Raw genomic sequence first — 23,274 nt, 5'->3', positions numbered from 1 at the left:
AATTTGGTTTGGAGGCAAACCGGTTTGTTTCACTAAAACTTTGTTTAAAATTCCTAATTTCCCTATCACTCAAAAATGAGCTCCAATTTAAATAGTTCACATTAGGGGTCTTCATGTAAACTAATAAGAGGATAAATTGCTTAGAACTCATTATTTAACTTATATGGCTAGTTACGTTTCATTCTTACCTCATCCATTGCGTTCATTTGCTTGTATGTGTTCGCAGCAAAAGCGACTACCTGGCAACCTGAAATTTATACATTTATCCACCAAAGTCGTTTGATAAAGTGATAAACTTTGTTTAAATAGACTTGCATACAAAGTTTGACTGTTCATTTATCAAAATGATAAAGTTATCACTTTATCAAGTTCATTAAGAGTTTATCACTTTTGATGAAGACCCATATTGTTCAAACTAATAAGTCAAGTACCAACTCGTGTTTGAAGTATAATTTTTAAGGCACAGCTAAAATTTAATCAAAACAAATTCGCATTGAGTCAAACTACATATTTACAGGGGCGACGCATAACAGTTAGCCAGACATTTTTTGAGAAATAAAATGGTTCTTCATAGGTTTTGCGAAAAAAGTATTTTATTGTTAATTTTGTTCATATTTTACTTTTAGTTTTTAAGGTGTAACCATTATTTTGGTTTACCCTATACAGTTTTAATTTATTTTTGCCTTTTTTTCATACAAGGTCTAAGAAAAAATACACCTTAAAAAGACTTGCGTGCAGCATGCATGTGTGTACTTGTCTTCAAAAGCTTACACTGCTGGCAAATGCAAATAAGGAATACAATTTTAAAACTATGTAATTATCAAAATTAAAGTAAAATTTGTACAAATTAACAATAAAATACTTTCTTCGCAAAATGTATAAAAACCCCCGCTATTAAATAAAAAAAAAACTGTGTAACAGTTATTCGTTGCCACGCTGTGTAAAATTATACATGTAATTGCTTTCAAGTAATGCATTTTTAGCTCTGACTTTATTATTTTTCTCCTATGGCTGCGACCACTGTGCAATTCTTAAAAAAAAAAGCTAGTCGGAACCGGAACTACCGGGATTTATGTTCGGTGAATAAGTGTCGCTGCAGCAGCATTCTGCTTTTAATTTATGGGGATTATTCATCTTGCTGTAAAAAATTTACTAGTGATCTTAAAATAATTTTACACAAACAAAATACATAGGGAAAAGTTATCGAACACCGAGTTACCAAATACGAAGCGCCGTATGAAGATCCCTACCATGTATTTTATTCCTTAACCGCAGGTGAGCTGTCACAATCAGCTGACCTCCACTACTTGTATACTGCTCCCCATATGCGCAAAGAAATTCCAATTCCATTTCGTAGCACAAAGTCTACAAAAGCCCCAATACATGTACTTACATATGTATGTACATTAGGTTGGTAAAAAAAAGTTTAAAATGTTAACCTCTCACCCAATAGGATTTTGCTAAGTAGAAAAAAAAATACCCGTATTTTTGGTTTAAAAAAATATATTTAGAAGCGGTTCAAAGCCTGTGAAGTATTTTATATGGGGAAAAAACACTAACTAAACAATTCTAAATATTTCTTCTTAATAAAGAAATACCTGTATTCTTTTTTCTATTCAGAAAAATCCCAGGGGGTGAAAGCTTAGCATTTCAATATCTTTGGACCACCCTAATGTGCATTCACACATACATAATCTCCACACTGGGTGCAGTTGTATTAGTGTATACGAACCTTTGACAGCTCGTTGTGCTTCTACATACATAAATAAATAAATAAATATTTGTTGATATTTCGGGCTAAACAGTGCTTCATTTGACACAAAATTTAGGTACTCAGCACGCGATAAAGGTATTTTCTTTAATTACAGAAGTGTAGTATTTAAATATTTACATACCAATTACTTGTTGAATAATACTAAAACGATAAAAAGTATCACAAGTGTTTGCATTCTATCTGCGTAAGTTGGTGATTACTCATTCAATATTTTTCTCTAGTTTTCTAATTGCTATTCAAAATTTGTAACTTGTTTTGATTGACCCACATTAATTTATACCTCTCGAATGTCTGGTTGCCGCCTAACATACAAACTTATTTACGTATGTACATACTACATACGCATATACTTTACATGTACTATGTACATACGTACAAACATAACTAATGAGTAAAGCCGAAAAATATAAACAAATTCATACATATGCGTGTATGTATACTAGGGTGGTCCAAAAACATTGTAATGCTCTCACCCCCTAGGATTGTACTACATCGAAAAAAAGTATGCCCCTATTTTTTATATTGAAATCAAAAATATTTTCGCTCAAAGCGCTCAAAGTTTTCCATGTATTTTCATATGGGAAAAATAAAACTTTTCGTAGAAATGGTATAGAACTCTTGAAAATTGGTCGCCCCATTGCATTTTTCGGGTTTTTTGTGGATTTTTGGCAGACCTAGAAATAATAGAGCGATGAAAAAATGATTAAATAAACAATTGGGTATTATTATGGCTAATCTCCTGCAGATAAACAGGGTTTTCTGGTAAAAAAATATTGATTTTTAATTATTCTATACCATTTCTACGAAAAGTGGTTTTTTCCCATATAAAATACATGGAAAACTTTGGACGATTTGAGCGACCTCTAAATATTTTTTTGATTTCAAAAAAAAAAAAAAATATGGGTATATTTTTTCGGTATAGAACAATGCTAGGGGATGAGAGCACAAAAATTCCAACTTCACTTTTTCACATGCATATTTGGACCTAATGTATACCCTATAAACATTTTCGCAAACGTACGAAAATTACCTTCGATATTCAATATGCATTTCGAACTGAGAACGAACTCATAACCAACCTTTGTTTTCCAACGTTCCTAGTATACTGGAAAAACATTCGAGATGGGTTTGAAAAAATATGAAAACCATAGTAATAAGGGAGAAAGGGAAATCCAGTGCATTATCGAAAAGAAATATAAGACATCATTAAAAAGGAAAAATACGTTGGATAACGAAGGTTCCGTCTTGCTGGAGAATGGCCTAGTTCCCGAATCGAATACTAACCTATCCACATTTTTTTCCAATATTTTTTCGAATTGTTAACCAAGCCCAATGTTTATTGGGTATACATATGTATGTATGTATGTATGTATGTATGTATGTACCCATGTGTGTATATATATAGTGCTATGCTATAGTGCCGTGCAAAACCGAATTCAAGCATACTGCATAGTCATGTACCAGGGATGTGAGATTAATTAATGTGAATATAATTAATTAATCGAACATGCTGATTAATCGAAACATAACTAATTTATCAAATAATAATTACTTTTGATTATTTTTCCCGCTTAATTTCGTTTTGATTTCTAAATAATAAATAATTTGATTAGTCGGAAAACAAATTAATAAGAACCTGATTAATCAAAAACTTGAATAATTGCTGTTATTATATTTTAGTTTATTTAAAACTAGAAACAAATATATACACGTTGTTTTTCATTTCAAAGAGCTACATAAATGCATACTTATTTATGTTTTTTTTTTTTTTTTTTGAAGAGGTCGCACAAAGCGTTGAAAGCCGAAAAGTGTAGGACTTGCCTTTCGGCTCACAGCACTAAAAAACCACCCCTCCGTTTCCCACCCACTGTGGAACTACCGTAAGGCATTGTTGCACGGAGAGGTAGGGGGAGAGGGGCGGCCTATTGCCTTTCTATGAAAAACTGGGGATTAAATTAAGTTCAAATTGTGTTTGCCAAATTGCAGACAACGGACCAATTTTCTTCCGACTAAGGCATAGCATCCACGAGGTCATTAACCGCAAGTGGCCACCCCACCTTCATGCTCGAGTGATCCCTTTGATTGCAAAACGGGTTTAGCGTCTTCAGTAGGTACTATCCTTTGTGATCGTCATTATGCTCAAATGGGTTCAAATAAATATGATTTGAAGCAACTATGCCTCGTAAATATTTGGGTCAGGTGGAAATCCACTTCCCCATGTTGACAACTTACCCACATTGATATCAGGGTATCCGGAGGTACGCGGCTATCGTAGCTCTTACGTTCGGTATACGAATGGTTATTTTAGACTTATGGCCCACTGCTTAGACGGCTGGAACGGCCTAGTTTCCAATCCGCGTGCCGCTTCGGTTGCACGAATTTCAAAGCCCCACTATCTCGTCGGTTGGAACGGTCAAGGTTCCAATCCGCTCCTACGCTTGGCTGCGCGAGGTCAAAAGCGCACTGCTTTGGCGGTTGGAACGGCGGGGGTTCCAATCTGCTTTTACGCTCCAAGTGCACAGGGTTGAAAGCCGCACTATTTCGGTGGTTGGAATGGCCGAGGCTTCAATCATCCCCTGCTCATCGCATGCACGAGGTTCAAATATGCCCTGGCTTGGCGGTTGGGATGTCCGAGGTTCCAATCCGCCCCTACTCATCGCATGCACGAGGATCAAAGTCGCCCAGGCTTGGCGGTTGGGACGGCCGAGGTTCCAAACCGCTCTTACTCCAAGGAGGAGCGTCCTTTCTATGAATATCAGCGGGAGTTTTTATCCTAAGAATGGTGCGTGCCATATGGCAAACATCGGACCAATTTTCGATTGACTCAAGCATGATACCCACAAGGTTGTCAACCATAAGTGGCCTCCCCACCTTCCTGCTCAAGTAATCCCTTTCGGTTGCGAATCCTGGGGCAAACAAAAAACAATGTTCTGTGTCCTCGATTACCTTTTCAGTACAGACCGTGCAGTAGGGATCATCCTCGTATGTAAGTCTGTATAGGTACGCTTTAAAACAAGCGTGTCCCGTTAGTATTTGAGTAAGGTGGAAGTCCACTTCTCCATGTCGCCTGTCAAGCAATTTGCTTGAATGCTCGGAATGAGTTTATATGTCCAACGTCCACTAGTTGAACGGGTCCAACAAACCTGCCACTGCTGCAAGCTGTTTCGCTTCGCTGTTTTTCTAGTTCGTATGTACATATGTATGTATGTAACTACATACATAACAACGACTTGGATAGTACATACATATGTAAACGTATTACTAATAAAAATATTGGGGGTTTTCTAAGTATGTAATCAAAAAACTAATTAACCGATTAATCGGACATCCCTATTATGCAAATACAAGAGATGCATAATTACTTACTTTTGTATTAAAAGTACCCGTTTGAAAACGAAATAACCATATATATATACATGCATCCCAGTAGATAATTTCAGGAGTTAAAAGCCCTTCCGAAAGGCCTTTCTGAGAGTCAAGAGGCCTTCCACTCTACATTCCTTTCTTCTTTCTTTTTTTTATGGAATGGCACAAATTGAAGTGCTTCTTCTTTCGCTATCCACAGAACGCCTTCCAGAAGGGCGTTTATAGGACCTACTTCAGAAGGCCTTTTGGAGGAGTTATTTTGAAAGTTGCTTCTTTAATTTATAAAAATCATACATCTTTGAAGTATTTGCTTAAGGTTTATATCAAATATTTATTATTGCAACTTAAAATGTTTATTGAAATTCATTTCTAATGGTAAATAATATAAATTTATGCATTCGCGTAACTTGTAAATGAATACGCCCTTCTAGAAGGCATGCAAGGAAGCACTTTTTTCAGCCTTTCTTGAGTAGGCTTCTTAGAATGGCTTTACATAAGAAGGCCTACCAAAATTATCTTCTGGGATGTATGTATATGTATTCAGATATACCTAAATACTAGAGTAGATTTCTAAATACTAACTAAACGGTTAGGGAAAAGAAAAAATATTAGGTTAGTTTTGTTTTGACAAAAATACTTCGTGATTTATCCGAACTTTTCAAGATTTTCTCCGTATTTTGCATGATTTATTCGGAATTGACGTAGAAAATTTCCGAGTTTGCATGCATATTTAACATTTTTTATATACACGCTTCAGTTATTAGTAACACATCATGTCTCAATTCGTGGAATATATTGAGCCACTTTGGCGTGGCTTAAATATGCGAGAACTGAAGGTCGATGAAGCCTACATGGTAGTTAAGTCTCATTACGAAAAGCCAGCTTATCTTTACAGTCGTTCGGAGGAATGTTATACGGTGAGTGAAAAATTCTGTGTATATGAAATTAACTCAAAATACTAACTATGCAATTATTTCGACTAATTCTTTTTATTTTTTTCACCAGTGTTCCTACAGCTATGTGAAATCAATGCAAAATTTTACGTTTAAATTAAATGTCGCAAGAGGTTGGGAATTTAAAGTGTTTGGCAAAGATGTGGAGCTGACGACCAACAATGATATGTAAATTTGAACATTTATTGTTTCGAAAAAAAAAAACCAACAGTCGCTTTCTTTCCTCAGGCAATGCAATGACACGATTTGCGACAGTGTTTGCAAATTGTATTCGCCCGCGACAATGCTGCAAGAGTTTGGAGTCTATAATTTTACGCTACGAGCAAATGGTAGCTGCGAGCTTATAACAGACAAGACAGGCGTTAATGTGAATTTGTGTAAGCGTACAAAGAAAATACCAAGACCTTCCCGCCAAAAAGACGTGACTTTTTCTATCAAATTTTTATTTTTGATGCAGAATTGTTCCTAGAACATCTAGAGGCATTTTTGCATCAAAAAGAAAATTTTGAAAAAAATTTCGCTTACGTCTTTTTGGCGGATAGGGCTTGATATTTTTAAAATTTTACATTTTTTATAATTTTACTTTTATTTACTCGTAAAATATTATTTTAAACTGAAAATCTTGCTTTTTAGCGCTCGCATCGCTGTTTCTTTTAGTCACTATGTTGTTGACGGTTATACGCACATCCTGGTGTGTCTGGCGTTCGTACACCTTCATCCCGGAGCAGGAAGCTGGCGCCAATGTTATACCTGAGCAGCCGAGTAATCGAATGCGTAGCCTAGATGCTTTTCGAGGGTATATGTACATATGATAATCAATTATTTTACATTTATATATCGATACCTGAGTGAAGTGGCAGCCAGTTCGAAAACGTCCTACTTCAGAATTTGATTGATTTTGAATGAAACAACACCCTATCTCGGAATTTGGTTGAAGAACGCGGCTATGTTGTCGTTGTTGTTGTAGCGGCACTACTAAGGCCCGCCTATTTCGGTTCATCCATCAATCATTGTCGCCAAGCTCAACTAATGGTAGGCCCAATAAACGGGCAGTTTCAACAGGGTCCGACAAAAGGGTGTTAGTTGAGTGGATGGTGTCGTGCGGGGAGTCTCCACATGCCGGACACTCATTGGGGATATTGGGGTCAAGTCTGGACAGGTAGCTGTTGAGGCGGCTACAGTATCCAGACCGTAACGCTCTATCTCAGCTGCCGATTCAAAAACGCTCTATCTCAGCTGAAAATGCATTGAAAATGAGCTGAGATGGCATGATTCAATCATAAAAGGTTTTTGAATCGGCCGATGAGATAGGGCGTTCTTCAACCAAATTCCGAGATAGGGTGTTTTTCATTCAAATACTAAAGTAGGACGTTCTTGAAAAGTTTTCGCACTGGCTGCCGAGATAAGTCGATCTTCCACTCAGGTGTACTTATTCTCTTTTTTTATAACTATTTCATTCTTTTTATTCCAGCATGGCCATAGTATTGATGATATTTGTCAATAGCGGTGGTGGTGGTTATTGGTGGATCGAACATGCACCATGGAATGGTCTGCACTTGGCTGATGTAGTTTTCCCCTCATTCCTTTGGATAATGGGAGTTTGTATACCGATTTCGGTGAAGTCACAAGTGGCTCGAGGTACGCCAAAGGCTAGCATATGTAGGCGAATTGTTTGGGTGAGTCAACTGTTAACAGTTAGGAACCCATTATTTATACACGATATTTGGTACCTTGTAAAGAATCTGTTGATGTAATGTTTTTTTGCTGTAAACAAAAATTTGGAAATGAGTTGATCATTGCCGTCTATCAAGTTGACCCAGTGATCGTCATTATTATAAATAAGTAAAAAAATAATACATGAACGTTTCTTTCGCAGAAATTTGTTCTTTGGTTTTTTTACACGTATGTGCATATCGTTACTCCAATATAGAAAAAGCCTTAACTAACTAAAAATTAAAAAAAAAAATCACTTTTTGATTGATTATGATGCATTTCATCGAGTTATAAGTTCCCACATCGCTTTATGCAATACAAAATTTTAGTTAGTTACTGCTTTTTTGCAGTGCAGCGACCACGTGAGATAGGGCCTTTCTACATTAAGGTAACGATATATAATAAAAATTGTAAAATATGTATGTACATATATTTTTAGCGTTCGTTTAAGTTATTCGTCATAGGCATATGCCTCAACTCCATAAATGGTCCACAAATGAAAGATCTACGCATAATGGGCGTGCTACAACGTTTTGCTGTTGCCTATCTTTTTTGCGGCTTGGTTCACACTCTATTTGTTCAAAAGGAGTTCCTAATGCCGCAGGTAAGCATTCTACTCTAAGTTCTCCTGGGTTTAATAACACCACTTTTCGGAAACTTAAAAAAATATTCTGCCTTATCCTGAGTTTCGCCAGAAAAAAATTCATCCGAAAATTTGTATTCCGCCTATGGGATGCCTTTTTATTCTTAAAACAAAATTGTATGTTCGGATACGGTGCTTTAGAAAAGTTCCGATTTTTGTACACAGTAATCTGGTCACCGTAAGTAGGTATATTTAGTGCAAGTTTGAGGTAGCTAAGACTTACTTACCGTTGATTTTTTATGAAGGTTTTGCACATTTCCTTCCATAGAACATATGCTGCAATTTTTATTTTTATACGGATGGTCAACAAAAAATTTTCAAAAATCAAAGGTAAGTCTTAGGTACTTCAAACTTAGACTTTGTTGGAAGAAATATTCAATGGGCTATAAAACTGCATACAAAAACAATTTCTAAAAAACCGAATTAAAAAGTTGAAAATTTTGATGAAAATTTGTTAAATTTTCTTAAGTTTTTCATAAGGCTTTTTGTGGATGTTTTTTTGTAGGAAGAACTGTACTTTTCTAAAAAATATATATGTATATAAATGTGTTAACTCAGACACAACGAATTCATAACGCGAGCAATCATTGTTGCGTACGGCACAGTACATATTATGTCCAGTCAATCCAATAATACTTAAATACAAATTTTTCTTACAGATCGCTTGGAAACGTGCTTTGTGTGATGTTCTTTTATTGCGAGCAGAATTTTTAGTCATGACCTCGCTCATTGCGATTTATTTGGGTCTGATATTTGGGCTTCCCGTACCTAACTGTCCCACGTAAGTTTGTGTATTCAATTTAACAACTTACATACATATTAGGATGGTCCTTAAAATATCAACTAACAAAAATAAAGTCATCCACAAAAAGCTCAAAATTTTAAAAGTTCAAATTTTTAAAATAATTTTTAGGGGTCGCCAACAGGGAATGAAATTTGTTTAGATAAATCTGATAAACTTGACATATTTTTGAAAATTATTCATATAAATTCATAGTCATCGCTCGCCAAATGGATTCATCATGCAATATTAATTTCGAAAGTGCAGCATTTTTTTAATTTTTTCCAAGTTCTATAATACTGGTTTGCAAATAATTATTTTGAAAACTTATAGAGGAGAGTTCATACGGACATCCTGAGCTGAAAACGATTTTTTTTTTTAATTTTTCTTAAGGCATTTTTTTTTAGACAGTAGTATTTTTGTGTGTTTACGATATATGTATGTACATACCACTTATTTTGACCGGAATAAAACTTGCTGAGTTATAGCTAGCTAAAGTCAAAATTTTGTAGAATATTCGCGATTTACGAAAAATTTAAATTTTTTCAACCCCTAAAAATTATTTTAAAATTTTGAAATTCTGGTAGATCTCTTTATTTTGCATGTATGTAGAACAAAACAAAGGGATGACCCGAAAAAATTTAGATGTTGATAATTTTAAGAACCACCCTAATACATACACACTACATTCGTATGCAGACCTATATCAACTACTTACATACATATAATTTCATTTTTCGCAGCGGTTACTTGGGTCCTGGCGGCAAACACGCTCTGGCAAATTATCCCAATTGCACGGGTGGCGCCACTGGCTATATTGATCGTCTGATTTTAGGCAATTCACACATCTATCAGCATCCGACAGCAAAGTATGTGTACGGCGCTCAGGCATTTGATCCGGAAGGAGTTTTTGGTAGCCATAAAAACTCAACTCTTCATTTTTAAATTCCTCTTTCAATAAAAAAAAAATGCATATCATATTTCAGGTTGCCTTTTGACTGTGGCTCAGACCTTTTTAGGCGTGCTCGCTGGCGTTATTATATTGGTTCATACTAACTGGAGCGCACGTATTAAACGTTGGCTCTACTGGTCTATTGGATTAGCTCTGCTGGGTGGCACACTTTGTTTTTTCTCCATAGAAGAAGGTCCTATACCAATTAATAAAAACCTCTGGTAAGAAATTAATTTAAAAACGTCTATATGTTGTACTAATAGATATGCTAATCTCGTTTTTTCTCTGCAGGTCTCTTTCTTTTGTTTTGGTCACCTCTGGATTGGCCTTCTTTGTGCTCAGCTTACTCTATTTCGTTATTGATGTGCAACGTTGGTGGACTGGCTATCCATTCGTGCAGTCCGGCAAGAATGCCATTATAATGTATGTGGGTCACACCGTGATGCATAAAATGTTGCCGTGGCATTGGCGCATTGGACCAATGAATACTCATTTTGTGCTCTTGCTTGAATCCACATGGAATACTTTGCTTTGGGTTGCTATTGCATTGTATTTAGATTCGATAAAATTTTACTACAGCTTATAAAAGAACAAAACTTAAAAAAAAAGAATAGTGCAATGTGAGAGCAATAGTTTGAGGTATTTTAAATTTAAGAATTCCCGAAAATGTTGTAATATATATGTATAATACAATCAAAAAAGAAATGCATAATTTTACATAGTCATATACTATATAGTTAGATAAGATTGTAACAGTAAATTTACCTTAAATTTATATCTACACATATTTAACGCTTATATATTTTGTAATACAAACTCGTATTTTTAATCAAAGGGATTTATCCCTCCAGTATTGGTTTGAATAAATATTTTGTATACTTGATTGGGCGCTATTTAAGAAATACATGAGTACTTACTGCAAAAAAAAATCTGTGGTGGTCAGCGAATTATCTGAGTGGTCGATATTCGTCAGTAATCTTTAGAGACAAAACTAGCAACCCTAGGAAAATTAAACCCTTTTGGATTACTACATATCAAAGCTACCTCAGCCAACAGAGGGAGTCTCTATTGTCTACTATGCTGACGACTGCTTGACAATGGCGTCCGGGAATGTAATTGATGACTTGTACTCGAAAGTAAACGGTTACTTCTCCAAACTTTCCCACTTCTTCACTGCAAGGAACTACCTGGACGTAGGAGATCAGATGAGAGCTGGGAATTCACGCCGACGAAGAAAAAATTCCGACGGCGAATAACCCAAAAATTCTCGGAGTTACCTTCGATAGTCTGCTCTCCTTCTCGACAAATACAACTGCAATTGTCAACAAAGCCCAACAAGGTCCCCAAGTCGCTAGCCAGCAGCACATGGGGGCAAAGAAAATGAAACGTTGTTGGCAACCAGTAAAGGAGCATAGCACGATGCTCAGCAATCAGTTCTTAGTAGGGTGTCACAGACGCGGGCACCCGAACATACACTTGCTTGCAGGTTCATAAACTAACCTCTGCACCCGACAGCATACCGACAGGCCAAACCAGCGCATTTACAGTGAGTCGGTTTCGATTTACACCAACTCCCGACCTATGATTGCCGTTTTGGGAATACAGCCACCCGACGTAGACGAGACAGAGCTTTGTCCGCCTCGGAAGACTCACACCACCATAGCCCAATTATGCTCTGGCTAATGCAGCAAGCTAAACTACTTGAGCAGAATAAATGCAGATGTGCCCAATGAGGGTCTGGCATGCGGAAAAATACCTCACGACTCGTGACATCTCATCGCATGCCACACTCCCCTCTTCCTTTTTGGCACTACAACCGTTTGTCGGTTTGGGCCGAGACAAGAAAGCGTCTCCAATTGCTTCTCTCCTGTGCGAATTTGCGCCAGTTGGTTATCCCGAGCGCAGACAGGTCCTTCTGTACTTTGCTCTTCCATACTCTCTTGAAAGAGAGGAGCGAGAGCCAAACAGCCAAAGGAACGCGAAAAAGCACTTTTCGTGTAACTATTCCGCGCTCATCACGGATATTTACGGTGAACATCCGTCTTGTATTGTACGGGATAGTCCTCTTTTATAGTAAATTGTCTTGGTAATTTATTTAATTCTTAAGGATGCAAAATTTTCTGTACATATTACTTTTACTGTTCCGTCAGAGCAATTTTTGGATGAAAAATCGCTTGATTACTTCAAAAGCAGTAAATAAGTTCATTTGGGACCGAGAACATAAAAAAATAAAAATAAAACTTTTTAATATACATACCACAGCAGCAGTAGCAGTGTGCGCTACCATTCCGAAGAGCTTGGGTTCGAGCCCAGTTTCAAATATAAAAAAAAAAATTTTTTCGGCGGGCAATGGCAAACCTTCGAGGGTATTTCTGCCATGAAAAACAGTTTCTCATAAAAATACAATCGCAGTTCGGAGTCAGCGAAAAACCGTACGTCCCCCCCCTTTGTGTGACAACATCTAGGCGCACGCTTCAAATCGGAGGAGAAGCTCGGTCAAACACTAACATATTGTGTAAGGGCAATCAATTATTATTATACTGGTTTAAAAAGCCCTTTTAACATAAACGCGCTCAAAATAAAGTGGTCTTCGTATTCTTAATTGGCACTGAAGTCTCTTCTTGTTTGATTTCGAGAACTTCGCATATTGTCAATTTTCTTTGCGAAGTTGCGCCAGTTATTCACTCCGCTTGCGGATCCCAAAACTCGCTTGCAAGCTTCTAAACATCCACATTCAATGTTAACCACAATAAAAGCTCTTAATTTCACTGGAATGCATTGGAAATTCTTTAGCAAACTAATAGAAAATTCACGCCATTCAATACCGTTTGTGGTTCGCATAAATGATTACTTTGGTAGCCTGCAGCTGATTTCCCAAACTTAGCCAAATACAACGTGCTGCAAAATTTAAATCACTCACTGCCGCTTTACTGCAGTTTTGGCGCAAAGTTTTTCTTTTGATTTCTTCTCATAAGCTTATCTTCGATGGATTTCGTCTTGCCTTTTAGCTATTTTTCCAACGTATTTTGAGCGAACAACGTGAGGTGGGAGTTGTTTTTACGTTTTGGTGTGTGATTGTTCGCAAGTACAGTATGTATGAACATTAGGGTGGTTCAAAAATGCATGTGAAAAAGCAATGTCGGAATTTTTATGCTCTCACCCTTTAGGACTGTTCTACACCGAAAAAATATACCTCTGTTTTTGAAATCAAAAATATTTAGCGGTCGCTCAAAGCGCTTAAAGTTTTCCATGAAAAAAACCCTTTTCGTAGAAATTGTAAAGAATTCTTCAGGAGATTCCAAATAATAATATCCAATTACTCTTTTAAACAATTTTTCATAGTAACTGTATTTCTGAGAGTTTCCGCCAAAACCCCCAAAAAATTTCAGAAAATGCAATGGGGGGCTAAATACAAAATCTTTAGCATTAAAAGATGGTTAAATAAACAATTGGGTATTGTTATTGGAAGTCTCCTGGAGAGAGAACCACAGTTTTCCGATCGAAAAATATTGATTTTCAAGAATTCCATACAATTTCAACGTAACGTTGTTTCTCCCATATATAAAATACATGGAAAGCTTTGAGCGCTTGAGCGACCTCTAAATATTTTTCAATTTCAAAATAAAAAATATGGGTATATTTTTTCGATATAAAACATTCCTAGGGGGTGAAAGCATTAAAATTCCGACTTTATTTATTTTGGACAACACTAATGAACATACACATGTTTACTATGTAGAGTAACTATTTTTGCTTGTCTGATCTCCTTACGAGCATTAAAATGGGAGAGGATGTTCAAAGTGTGAAAATTACTTTTGGTACGAAAGTGAATTTGTTGTGTTGTTTGTGAAACCTGTGTCGCATATTGATGACACGGCTGCCGGCGGCAACTTTTGTGAGTTTAATTGAGTACTGCGGTACTTGATTGTCTTGAGACGCAGACTGTAGATTTTGTTAGTGTTTATGTCTTGCCAGTGGCATAAGTACAATATGTTGTTAGTTGAAGTATTGAAGTACGAAAGTGGTATGATTTAAACTTAAAATTTAGTTTGAATTCTCTCGATAATTTATTGAAATATAAGAAATGGAACTGAGAATGGTTCATTCCTGTGAAAATGGACGCCTCGCCGGATACTTAAACTTGGAGCTTTCAAGCAGGAGCTATGTAACGGGTGATTTTTTAAGAGCTTGATAACTTTTTTTTAAAAAAAAACGCATAAAATTTGCAAAATCTCATCGGTTCTTTATTTGAAACGTTAGATTGGTCCATGACATTTACTTTTTGAAGATAATTTCATTTAAATGTTGACCGCGGCTGCGTCTTAGGTGGTCCATTCGGAAAGTCCAATTTTGGGCAACTTTTTCGAGCATTTCGGCCGGAATAGCCCGAATTTCTTCGGAAATGTTGTTGTAAAGTAAGGGTGCCCATGAATGCAATGAAGGAACAAACTTTAGAAGAACCTGTCTACACTTGGTGTGGGCGTAACTTCGAAAAGAAGACTGAGGAAATTTGGGATCACGGCCCCAAACTGGCCGATCAGAATACTTTCAGTAAAATTTTAATTTTCAAAATGTAATAATTTCTTCTATAAAGATATTTTCTCGATAGATAAACTTCATGGGTAATAAAGCTAGTTATTACTATGAATGCATGTAGAAAATTTCAGCACAATAGTATCAATAAAGCACAATACTACTCACAAAATGCAAAGCGTTTACTATTAGAATTGCACATCAGTTATACGACTTTCAATTATATAATTTTCCTCTCTATCTGATAATATCACTTTAATTGTTGGTAATTTGTACAAATTTGTGGCAGAGAAATTTCAATTGCAAAGGACACTACACGTGTATGTGTTTCTTTGTTCATTTAATGTTTGATATTGTGCTTTTAAAGTTTGAAATTATTAATTAGACCGTACTTGTGACAAATGAAACTTATATGGAAAATAAGATTAACACACTTCTGATATAAGTATGTAAACATATACATATGTATGTAATTATGTATGTGCGTATGCTCACATCTGTATGTAACCGCAGTTGCGCATGGCTTAATATGCAAAATTTGAGTGGTACTAAATATAGAATTTAAGCATATACGAGGTATTATAGTATATGGATACATAAGTATGTATGCATGTTCACATGAATGTAGGTAACTTATGCATGTACGCACATGCACTGTTCTAGTGTGAATTTAATTTTATCTTGATTGCTGCGAAAGTAGCTTTTATTACGTGCAGTAAATCTTACGTTGATGAAATATTGAGTTTAGAAAATATAAGTTTAATTAATTTACATATTATAACTTCAATTTAATTACAGCAAAATATTATGGAACTTGCCTATGATTAATTTAGTATTGTTGGACAAAATAATTTATTAATAATGAGAGTAATGAAAGGTTGCGATGAAATTAAAGTAGCAACATTTAAAGAGGGGCCATGCCATTGTGACTGGCAGAAAATTCAGAATGTTATCAATATAACTATATCATCGGAACTTATAAAACAGTGAATTTGTATGTAAAAAAAAAATCGCTCGCTGATTCCGAAAACCGAGGTATTTTTTTTTTTTGTATGGATACGTTTTAGAGATATTTGCAATTTACCGTTATTCAGCTTAAAAAAAAGAGTGGTTCCAACTAAACCGGTATATCTTACGAAGCAATTAAATAATCGTAATACGAGGTACGGCAAATGATAAAAAATTAAGTTCTCCTTAAACCGTGCATAAATTACTTTTCGATAGTTTCTGAGAAATTAATTAATCATTCCAGATTTTTTATTTTATTTTTTGATGGAAAAATGCAAAAAATTCAAACTTTAACAGGGAAAAAGTCAAAACATAACAGTCTCGGTGTAAACATTTTGCGTTTTGTGCTAAAGCCTGTTCCTTTAGAAAAAAAACTAAGCTACCAATGAAGAAAATCGATATATCAATAACAAAATAATGTTTGGTCAAATGAAAATGCGCAAGGATTTTTTTGTATGAAATATCAGCAGAAAAGAGTGTTACTCATACGTCACTTACACCTGAGTAGGTAGAGTGTTTGCATCGAAAACAAGAGTTAATTATTAATTAATTTCTCAGAAACTATCAGGGCTATCGAAGAGTGATATATATACGGTTTATGGAGCATCCATAGAACATTTTTGTTGTAAACCAGTGTAGTTAACCGCGTCAAAGACGAAAATAAATATTTTTTTTAGTAAAAAAAGGATGGTTTATGAACAAAAGCAAACTGTCTAAAAATTCTGAATACAAATTTTGAAATTTTGATGAAACGCTTGGTATTTTTAGAATTTTTGAACAAAGTTTGAAATTGGGATTTATATGGTTTTTTATAGAATGAACTAAATATATTTTTATAAAAAATAGTTCAAATTAAATAATAAAAAATAAATGGATAAAACTAGTCAATATATGGATGTCGTACCTATCGTAAGCACTATGTATGTATGTATATATAAATTAACATATCGACACTTCCAAACCATACCATGCTAAGTCATTAGAGACTTAAGCTGGAACTTCATAGGGAAGCGGAGGATACGTACAACTAGGAAGTCAAACGCACGCATAAGTATACGCTTGCCTATGGAGCCCCAGCTTTAGGCAGACTTAGCCTAGTATGGTTTGGAGGCGTCGATATGTAAGTACTAGAGCTTGGATTTCTATGCAAAGAAATAAGCCTAAAAATATGTGCTATCATAACTATAAGCAAAATACAGTCAGCGACAAAAATATGAATACTCCGACGTTTTGACGATTTTATTTATTTATATTTTCCATACCAAAGTTTTTCTTTTTTTTCTTTTATATAATTCATTCAATACCAAAAAGCACAAGAATCAATTTTTTTAACTTGTACAGAGCAATTTTCATCAAAATTAAAAAATTTTCGAACTCGAATTCTTAGGAAAATGTTGAGTATGTAATTTTTAGTATAATAAAGCTCAAGTTTTAAGTTGCTAAAAATAACCACTGATTATTTAGAACATTTTTTGTTGAGGGGGTTGCGCATTTCCCTCCATATAACGCATTAAAATTTAATAGGCTACAAAACTGCATACTCGAAATTTTGCTAAGAAATCGAATTAATAAATTGACTATTTTGAAAAAAATTGTTTGGCATAAATATTTTGCATTTTCCTGAGTACTGTATGAAATTAAAAAAAAAAAACTAATTCTTGTGGGTTTTGCTGTTGAATGAACTATATTTTTAACCGACTTCCAAAAAAGGAGGAGGTTATCAGTTCGTCGGAATCTTTTTTTTTTATTTTTTTTTTTTTATGTATGTTACCGCATAACTTTGGACCACGTCAACCGATTTCGATAATCGGAAAGGTAGTGTCTCAGAGGTGGTCCCATACTAATCTGGTTAAGATCCGATCAGCGGATCATGAGATATATATATATTTTTTTTTTATATGGGAGTTGAAGTCGGTTTTTTTTTGCTAAAAATTACTAGTTGTATAAGTAAAATTTGTTATGAAAAAAATAAAATAAAATCGTCAAAAAGTCAGGGTATTCATATTTTTGAAGCTGACTGTATATAATTTGATATACACTTTGCTTATAGTTATTATGCTACATATTTTTAGGTTTATGTTTTAACTTAAGAATACGAGCTCTAGTAAGTACATACATATCAGAGCTGTAAAATGATTGAATCAACATAGTATGCATTCACTCGGCATTCCTTTCAAAATGTTGATTGTTGGTTTGTATAAATAAAAACTTCATTCCTGAGTGGCTTAAAATATTTTAAAACAAACAAACTGTGTTTTGTTGTTGAATGCTAGATTGCCATTCAGTATAGAATGTGAATGTTCAGCAGCATTCGCACTCACACATGATTGTATATTTAGAATGAATGCACACTTTTTTTTACCATTCAGTACCAATAATTTGTTCCCAGGGTTGATATATTTTATACTTTAAAGTTTTAACATATCTGGAATTGAAACAAAAACAAATATTTTATTTCAAAGTATATGTACTTATGTATTGAAGTTTTCTGCCACTAACCCAAAGCTAATGACTCGTGCAATATTATTTATTCCAAAGCAACTTATCGCAACTGTAGAGCAAAACAGACACATCTTGATATGTATACATATACATCATCGATTGTAGACATTTTTTCGCAGAAGAATATACAAAATTGATTTATCACAATTATTTTTGTACTAAATATTTTTTTCACAGTATACAGTGATCCAGGTAGCCAAAACAAAAAATGTAAACATGCTTATTTGACATTTTGTTTGAATGTATTGGTTGATATTTTTTCACAGTTGTCGTTTTCGTTAACCCAAATGAAATCCAATTTAAATATTTTCTTATAGTGAAAAATATTTCCAAGTCACATAAAATGAAATAACGAGAAACACGAAATTCCAAGCAAATGAAGCGTGAAGCGTTAGCAATTATGACCGGATGCAGTTCCTACATAAGTAAACCGTGTTCTGAACACAACTTTGAGTGAATAATGGTGGGCTGACTTTGTAAAATGGTCCCATCGATTAGGCGGTAAAAGAAGTATTACTTAGCTTATGGTACAACTCTCCAATTTCCAAATGCCCGTAATTTGTGTGTATTTGTTCAGCCGATTATTCACATTTGAAAGAGGATAATGCATGAATTAATAGTGGTATTCATCTAAACCGATAACTTTATCAAGCAGATAATCTGTTCTCTGTTACATGAACGACCCACACTCTCTTTTCGTTTACACATGCGACAATAGTCGTGTTTTCTTTGGTTATAAAGCGCAGTGTCCCTAACTTTATACTACTAGCACGGGGATAAAGAAATTATAGAAACTACCTCACTAAATTGGAAAAAATTATATTTACGAGATATCTATTTAAATAAATGTACATACAACATAAAGGCTATTTATTTGAAGCAAGTTATAAGAAACAATGGCAGAATGTCTGTTTGTGTATGAATTCATTTGTCACGGCTACCAAACTTTGCGAATTATCAATGAAACAAAACAAACAGACGGGATAATAATTGAACCAGATCTCTATCAGGATCATATCGGTGTTGAATTTGCGTGCAAAATTTGTATGCGGATCCCGATTATTGCCTAAGAAAACATAGCTAGAGTTGCGACAGAGTTGCATTGTCTTCAGTTTATCAAGTTTATTCAGTGAAATCGCTGGATAAATTTATCAGAAATGTGTAAACGAGTTTCCATACAAATTTTGACAGTTCATTTATAAGGTTTACACAATTATAAGTTTATACGGTTTACAATGCATTTATAAGGTTTGATGAATACCCTTAATGCAAGTAAAGAAGGTTTATGCAGATAAGCGAGCGCGTTTGTTAACCGTATAAAATGTATGTACGTATATACACATATATTCAGAATGACGAGATGAACTAGTTCAGCCCTCTCTGTTTGTAAACACGCTAACTCGAACAAAATTTAGTTATTTTAACGAAAGTCGGTGTCGAAGTTGCCTTTGGTATAATTTAGGTTAGTGTTAAATTTTGTCGAAATCTGCCAATAACCACGCCCACCTCCCACGTAGTAATTAACAATATTTTTGTTTTATTATAATTTGTTTTACGAATTTTGCTGTTCAAATTTACATTTCAAATATATCAACAAACATTTGTAGGTACTTTTGCACCAGTTGTTGCCTATGGGTTAATGACAAAAAAATCCTATATATTCACAACATTTCATGTATTAGTTTTCAAATAAGCATATTGTCAATGGCTGGTTTGCTGTATACTGTGATTTTTTTCAGTTTTCAAATATGAAAACTTTCAAAACAAAATTTCAGAAGGGTTCCTGTTTTTTTTAAAGGGGTTGAGGAGTTCCATTACTTTGAGCAACTTTTTTAATTAACTATTAATTTAAATGTTTCCTAAACATATTTACAACGCAGTTCTGCAAGAGGGTACCATAACTTTTTTTCAAATAACGTATATTTGGAACAACCAAAATTAATCGATATGGATACATACATTTATGTTCGTATGTACTACTTATGTATGTATATATACATAAAAATGCTCAGAATAAAAAGGGAAGATGATTAGTCCATGCCCGTTTCTCTCTCTGCTCTAGCAAAAGTTGAGATATCTCAACCAAATTCTGTACGAGGGTTTTTTATCTAGGGCAGCAGGGTATTGAAAATACAAAAGTCGAACAATAACCTGGTCCCTCTCATAAAATGGTAATTTCGAAAAATGCCAAAACTACAATATTTCCTTAATTACAGGAACCAAATTAAATACTGCCATGTTTATTATTATAGTTTTGGAAAATGGAAAACATACGTTTAGAACAGTGTGCAAGCTGCTACCACATGTGTGGTAGATCAACCACGTATTTTTTTTTAAATTTGGGTGTCTACCACATCTACCACACAAGGCTTAAAATCTACCACATTTTAGACAGAACATTTGTTTACAATTTTCCCATAACTCTAGAATTTCAACTCAATTGTAATTCGAAATATAAAAATTAATTCAATTATCAAATTCAAATTAATCAATAGATTTTTAAAAAGGTACATCATAAATTTTGCTTTAAATATATCTGTGCCTTAACTTTCTAATATTTCAAAAATACGCCTATTTATATTTGCTAAAGTATTATGCAATGGGAAAATAATTTGGTCGATACAAATAAAATATTCTTTTCTTCATGATTATATTCTCTAACTAGAAAATTAATGTTATACTTGTTTTTGCACCAATTGCGTGGAATCTGTACGATCCACTAGCAATTATATTTCCCGATTTAATTTTTGAGTTGTGTGTTTTTGAGTTTTGACGACGGTGAGCGGTATGTATACCCAATAAAATATGAATTGGAAAATCTACCACATCTTATTCAAATCTACCACATTTTTTTTTTCGATTATACCACACTAAAATAAAAAGGGGTTTGCACACAGATTTGTTAAATCTTTTTTTGAGAAAAGTTGATAATTTGCAACTTATTGTAAATGGTAGAAACCACCACAAACCCACAAATCAGGTTTTAGAATCTTTATTAAATGCTTGACCCAATAGCGAAGAAAAAAGTACGAAGAAACTTGTATTAAGAATTTTTATTAATAAATAATAAAATGTATATATCTAAAGTTAGAAGTAGAAGCGCTTAAATTTGTTTACTTATTTTAACGTAGATATATAGGTATGTACATATGTAATAATTTCTGCACATACCTTTTATTGGTACATTGGTAATACTTATTTAGAAAGCTGACAATTTTCGAAACAGAGATGTAAAAATCGTTAATAATTAACATTTTTCATAATGACATTCTTGGCAGAAAAATATTTCTCTAATTAATATTTTCATTTATTATAAATATTTGTACAAATTTAAGTGAAACAAATTAGTGATAACGCTCAATAAACTATTTTTCGTGTTGAAATTTTGAAATCTGTTCAATAAAATTCAACCTTGCGTATTTTTCAGTGGGTTTTGTGTATTTAGAATATTTATATCGATTGATTGGTACTGAATGAATGTGTGCACACATAGCAAAAGCTGCATTCATCTGAATGCTTATTCAGTGTTAAAAGTTAATGTTTCGTCATTCAGTTTTTTCAATCTTTCTTTGAATATGTTAATGTGTGCAATCGTATCTACTTTGAGTGAATGTAGAATTGGAAAATTATAAGCCACATTCCCCAACAAGGAAAAATTCAATGAAAACATAATAACATAAAATTGATGATTTTTAATTTCATATGATTTCACAGTTTTACAGCTCTGGTACATACATATGTATGGATAAAAATGATACGCCAAAATGTATGCTATAAATTTTTATTATATCCAAACATTAACAAGCGTGGAAAAATTGTTAAATGTAAATATGTACATATGTATGTACATATCTGTGTAGCTTATGTCCGAAGGCTGGCTTTAGTATAATGCACCACTACCTTTATTATTTAAACCACAAGGAATTTTTTGATGAGGCTTGATAACAATATTGACCTGCTAGTATCGGAACCATTTCTTTCGCGTTTATTTGCCAACAGTTGTTCAACGGCCGACATAGAATCGTTAATAAACTATGTAACGAGGTACAGCGTTCAACCTTGCTTGCAAACTTTATTTTTTGCTTTGCGTTAAGCGAGCGGAACTCAACCATAGCGAGCAGGTGGCGAATCAAAGGCGGCTATTATGTGTGAGAGTTTACATATCCATACATATGTATGTAAGTACGTAAGCGCACATATACCTAACTGTTAACTATTTTCCTCGCTGTTTTCTGCTTTGCTTACTGCTTAAACGCCAAAAAGTAGACCACACCAATATTTCTGCCATCTTCGACACCCAACGCCTTCCACAATCCCCGGTTTTTACGTCCTTTTTGCCTTCGTGCTTTATTCAAAAGGCTAAGCAGTTTTTTCATTCTTCTTTCCATATTCCACCTTTACTGTCGTACAGCGCACACCTCCTCATCAGCGCACACTCTTTTTATAGCTGCTTTGATGCGTGTGAGTGTGATATCTAAGTGTTGTGGTCATAGTAAAATAAAGTAAGAATAATGAATACAACACCACTAGCACTCAAAGCGCTCGCACCAGCAATAAAACCAGCACTTGGAATGAAGACATGTGGCGTGAGCTATCTGAACTCCTTTCTTGCATCTTTCTCTTCACTTTCAGCAAATAATGCTTTTCTAGATTTTGGGTTTGGGCAACTTGATACACTGCTGTTGACAACTATGGCGTATACGTAACGCACACATCAGCTTACACACACATAATTACATACACGCCTTTACACATCTTTACGTATTTGGTATTACTCGCCCCGATGGGGATTGTTTTGAAAGCGAGAGTAGCAAAATGTTGTTGACATTTCAAGTGTTGCGTGCGCGCAATTTTCTTTATTTTATTTTGCTGCCATTAGACAATCGCTGCTGCCACCAGCGGAGAATTGCGGAAGTCGTTGACAGCGTCAAGTGTTAAATAATGAAGAGTGTAATTTATAAAATGTCGTTAAATTAACTCAAAAGTGATGAGAATTTATGTTCTTAAGTAAATAATTGACTTCCTAATTGGCGAATGATAGAGTAATTT

The 23,274-nt window shown here is 34.5% G+C and overlaps 1 protein-coding gene across 4 annotated transcripts; it reads left to right on the top strand.

Annotated features, from left to right (window-relative positions):
• The first annotated feature begins 1,708 nt into the window (after positions 1–1,708).
• On the top strand, positions 1,709–11,875 carry LOC118733267 (heparan-alpha-glucosaminide N-acetyltransferase). 4 transcript variants are annotated; one of them, XM_036462603.1, is made up of 11 exons: positions 1,709–1,849; positions 5,905–6,057; positions 6,146–6,261; positions 6,322–6,470; positions 6,727–6,895; positions 7,565–7,769; positions 8,246–8,410; positions 9,109–9,230; positions 9,974–10,143; positions 10,217–10,403; positions 10,474–11,875. In XM_036462603.1, the coding sequence occupies exons 2-11, from the start codon at positions 5,914–5,916 to the stop codon at positions 10,766–10,768; spliced, it is 1,722 nt and encodes a 573-aa protein (XP_036318496.1). In that variant the 5' UTR covers positions 1,709–1,849; positions 5,905–5,913; the 3' UTR covers positions 10,769–11,875. The 4 variants fall into 4 exon arrangements, with proteins under 4 accessions (XP_036318496.1, XP_036318494.1, XP_036318495.1 ...); XM_036462601.1 differs by having other exon boundaries at positions 5,898–6,057; XM_036462602.1 differs by having other exon boundaries at positions 1,709–1,958; positions 5,898–6,057.
• Positions 11,876–23,274: the final 11,399 nt, after the last annotated feature.

Source organism: Rhagoletis pomonella, unplaced genomic scaffold, assembly GCF_013731165.1.
Source record: "Rhagoletis pomonella isolate Grant_MI unplaced genomic scaffold, Rhpom_1.0 Rhpom_scaffold_00002, whole genome shotgun sequence".
Taxonomy (NCBI): Eukaryota; Metazoa; Arthropoda; class Insecta; order Diptera; family Tephritidae; genus Rhagoletis; species Rhagoletis pomonella.
This window is presented reverse-complemented; position numbering and strand designations above follow the sequence as displayed.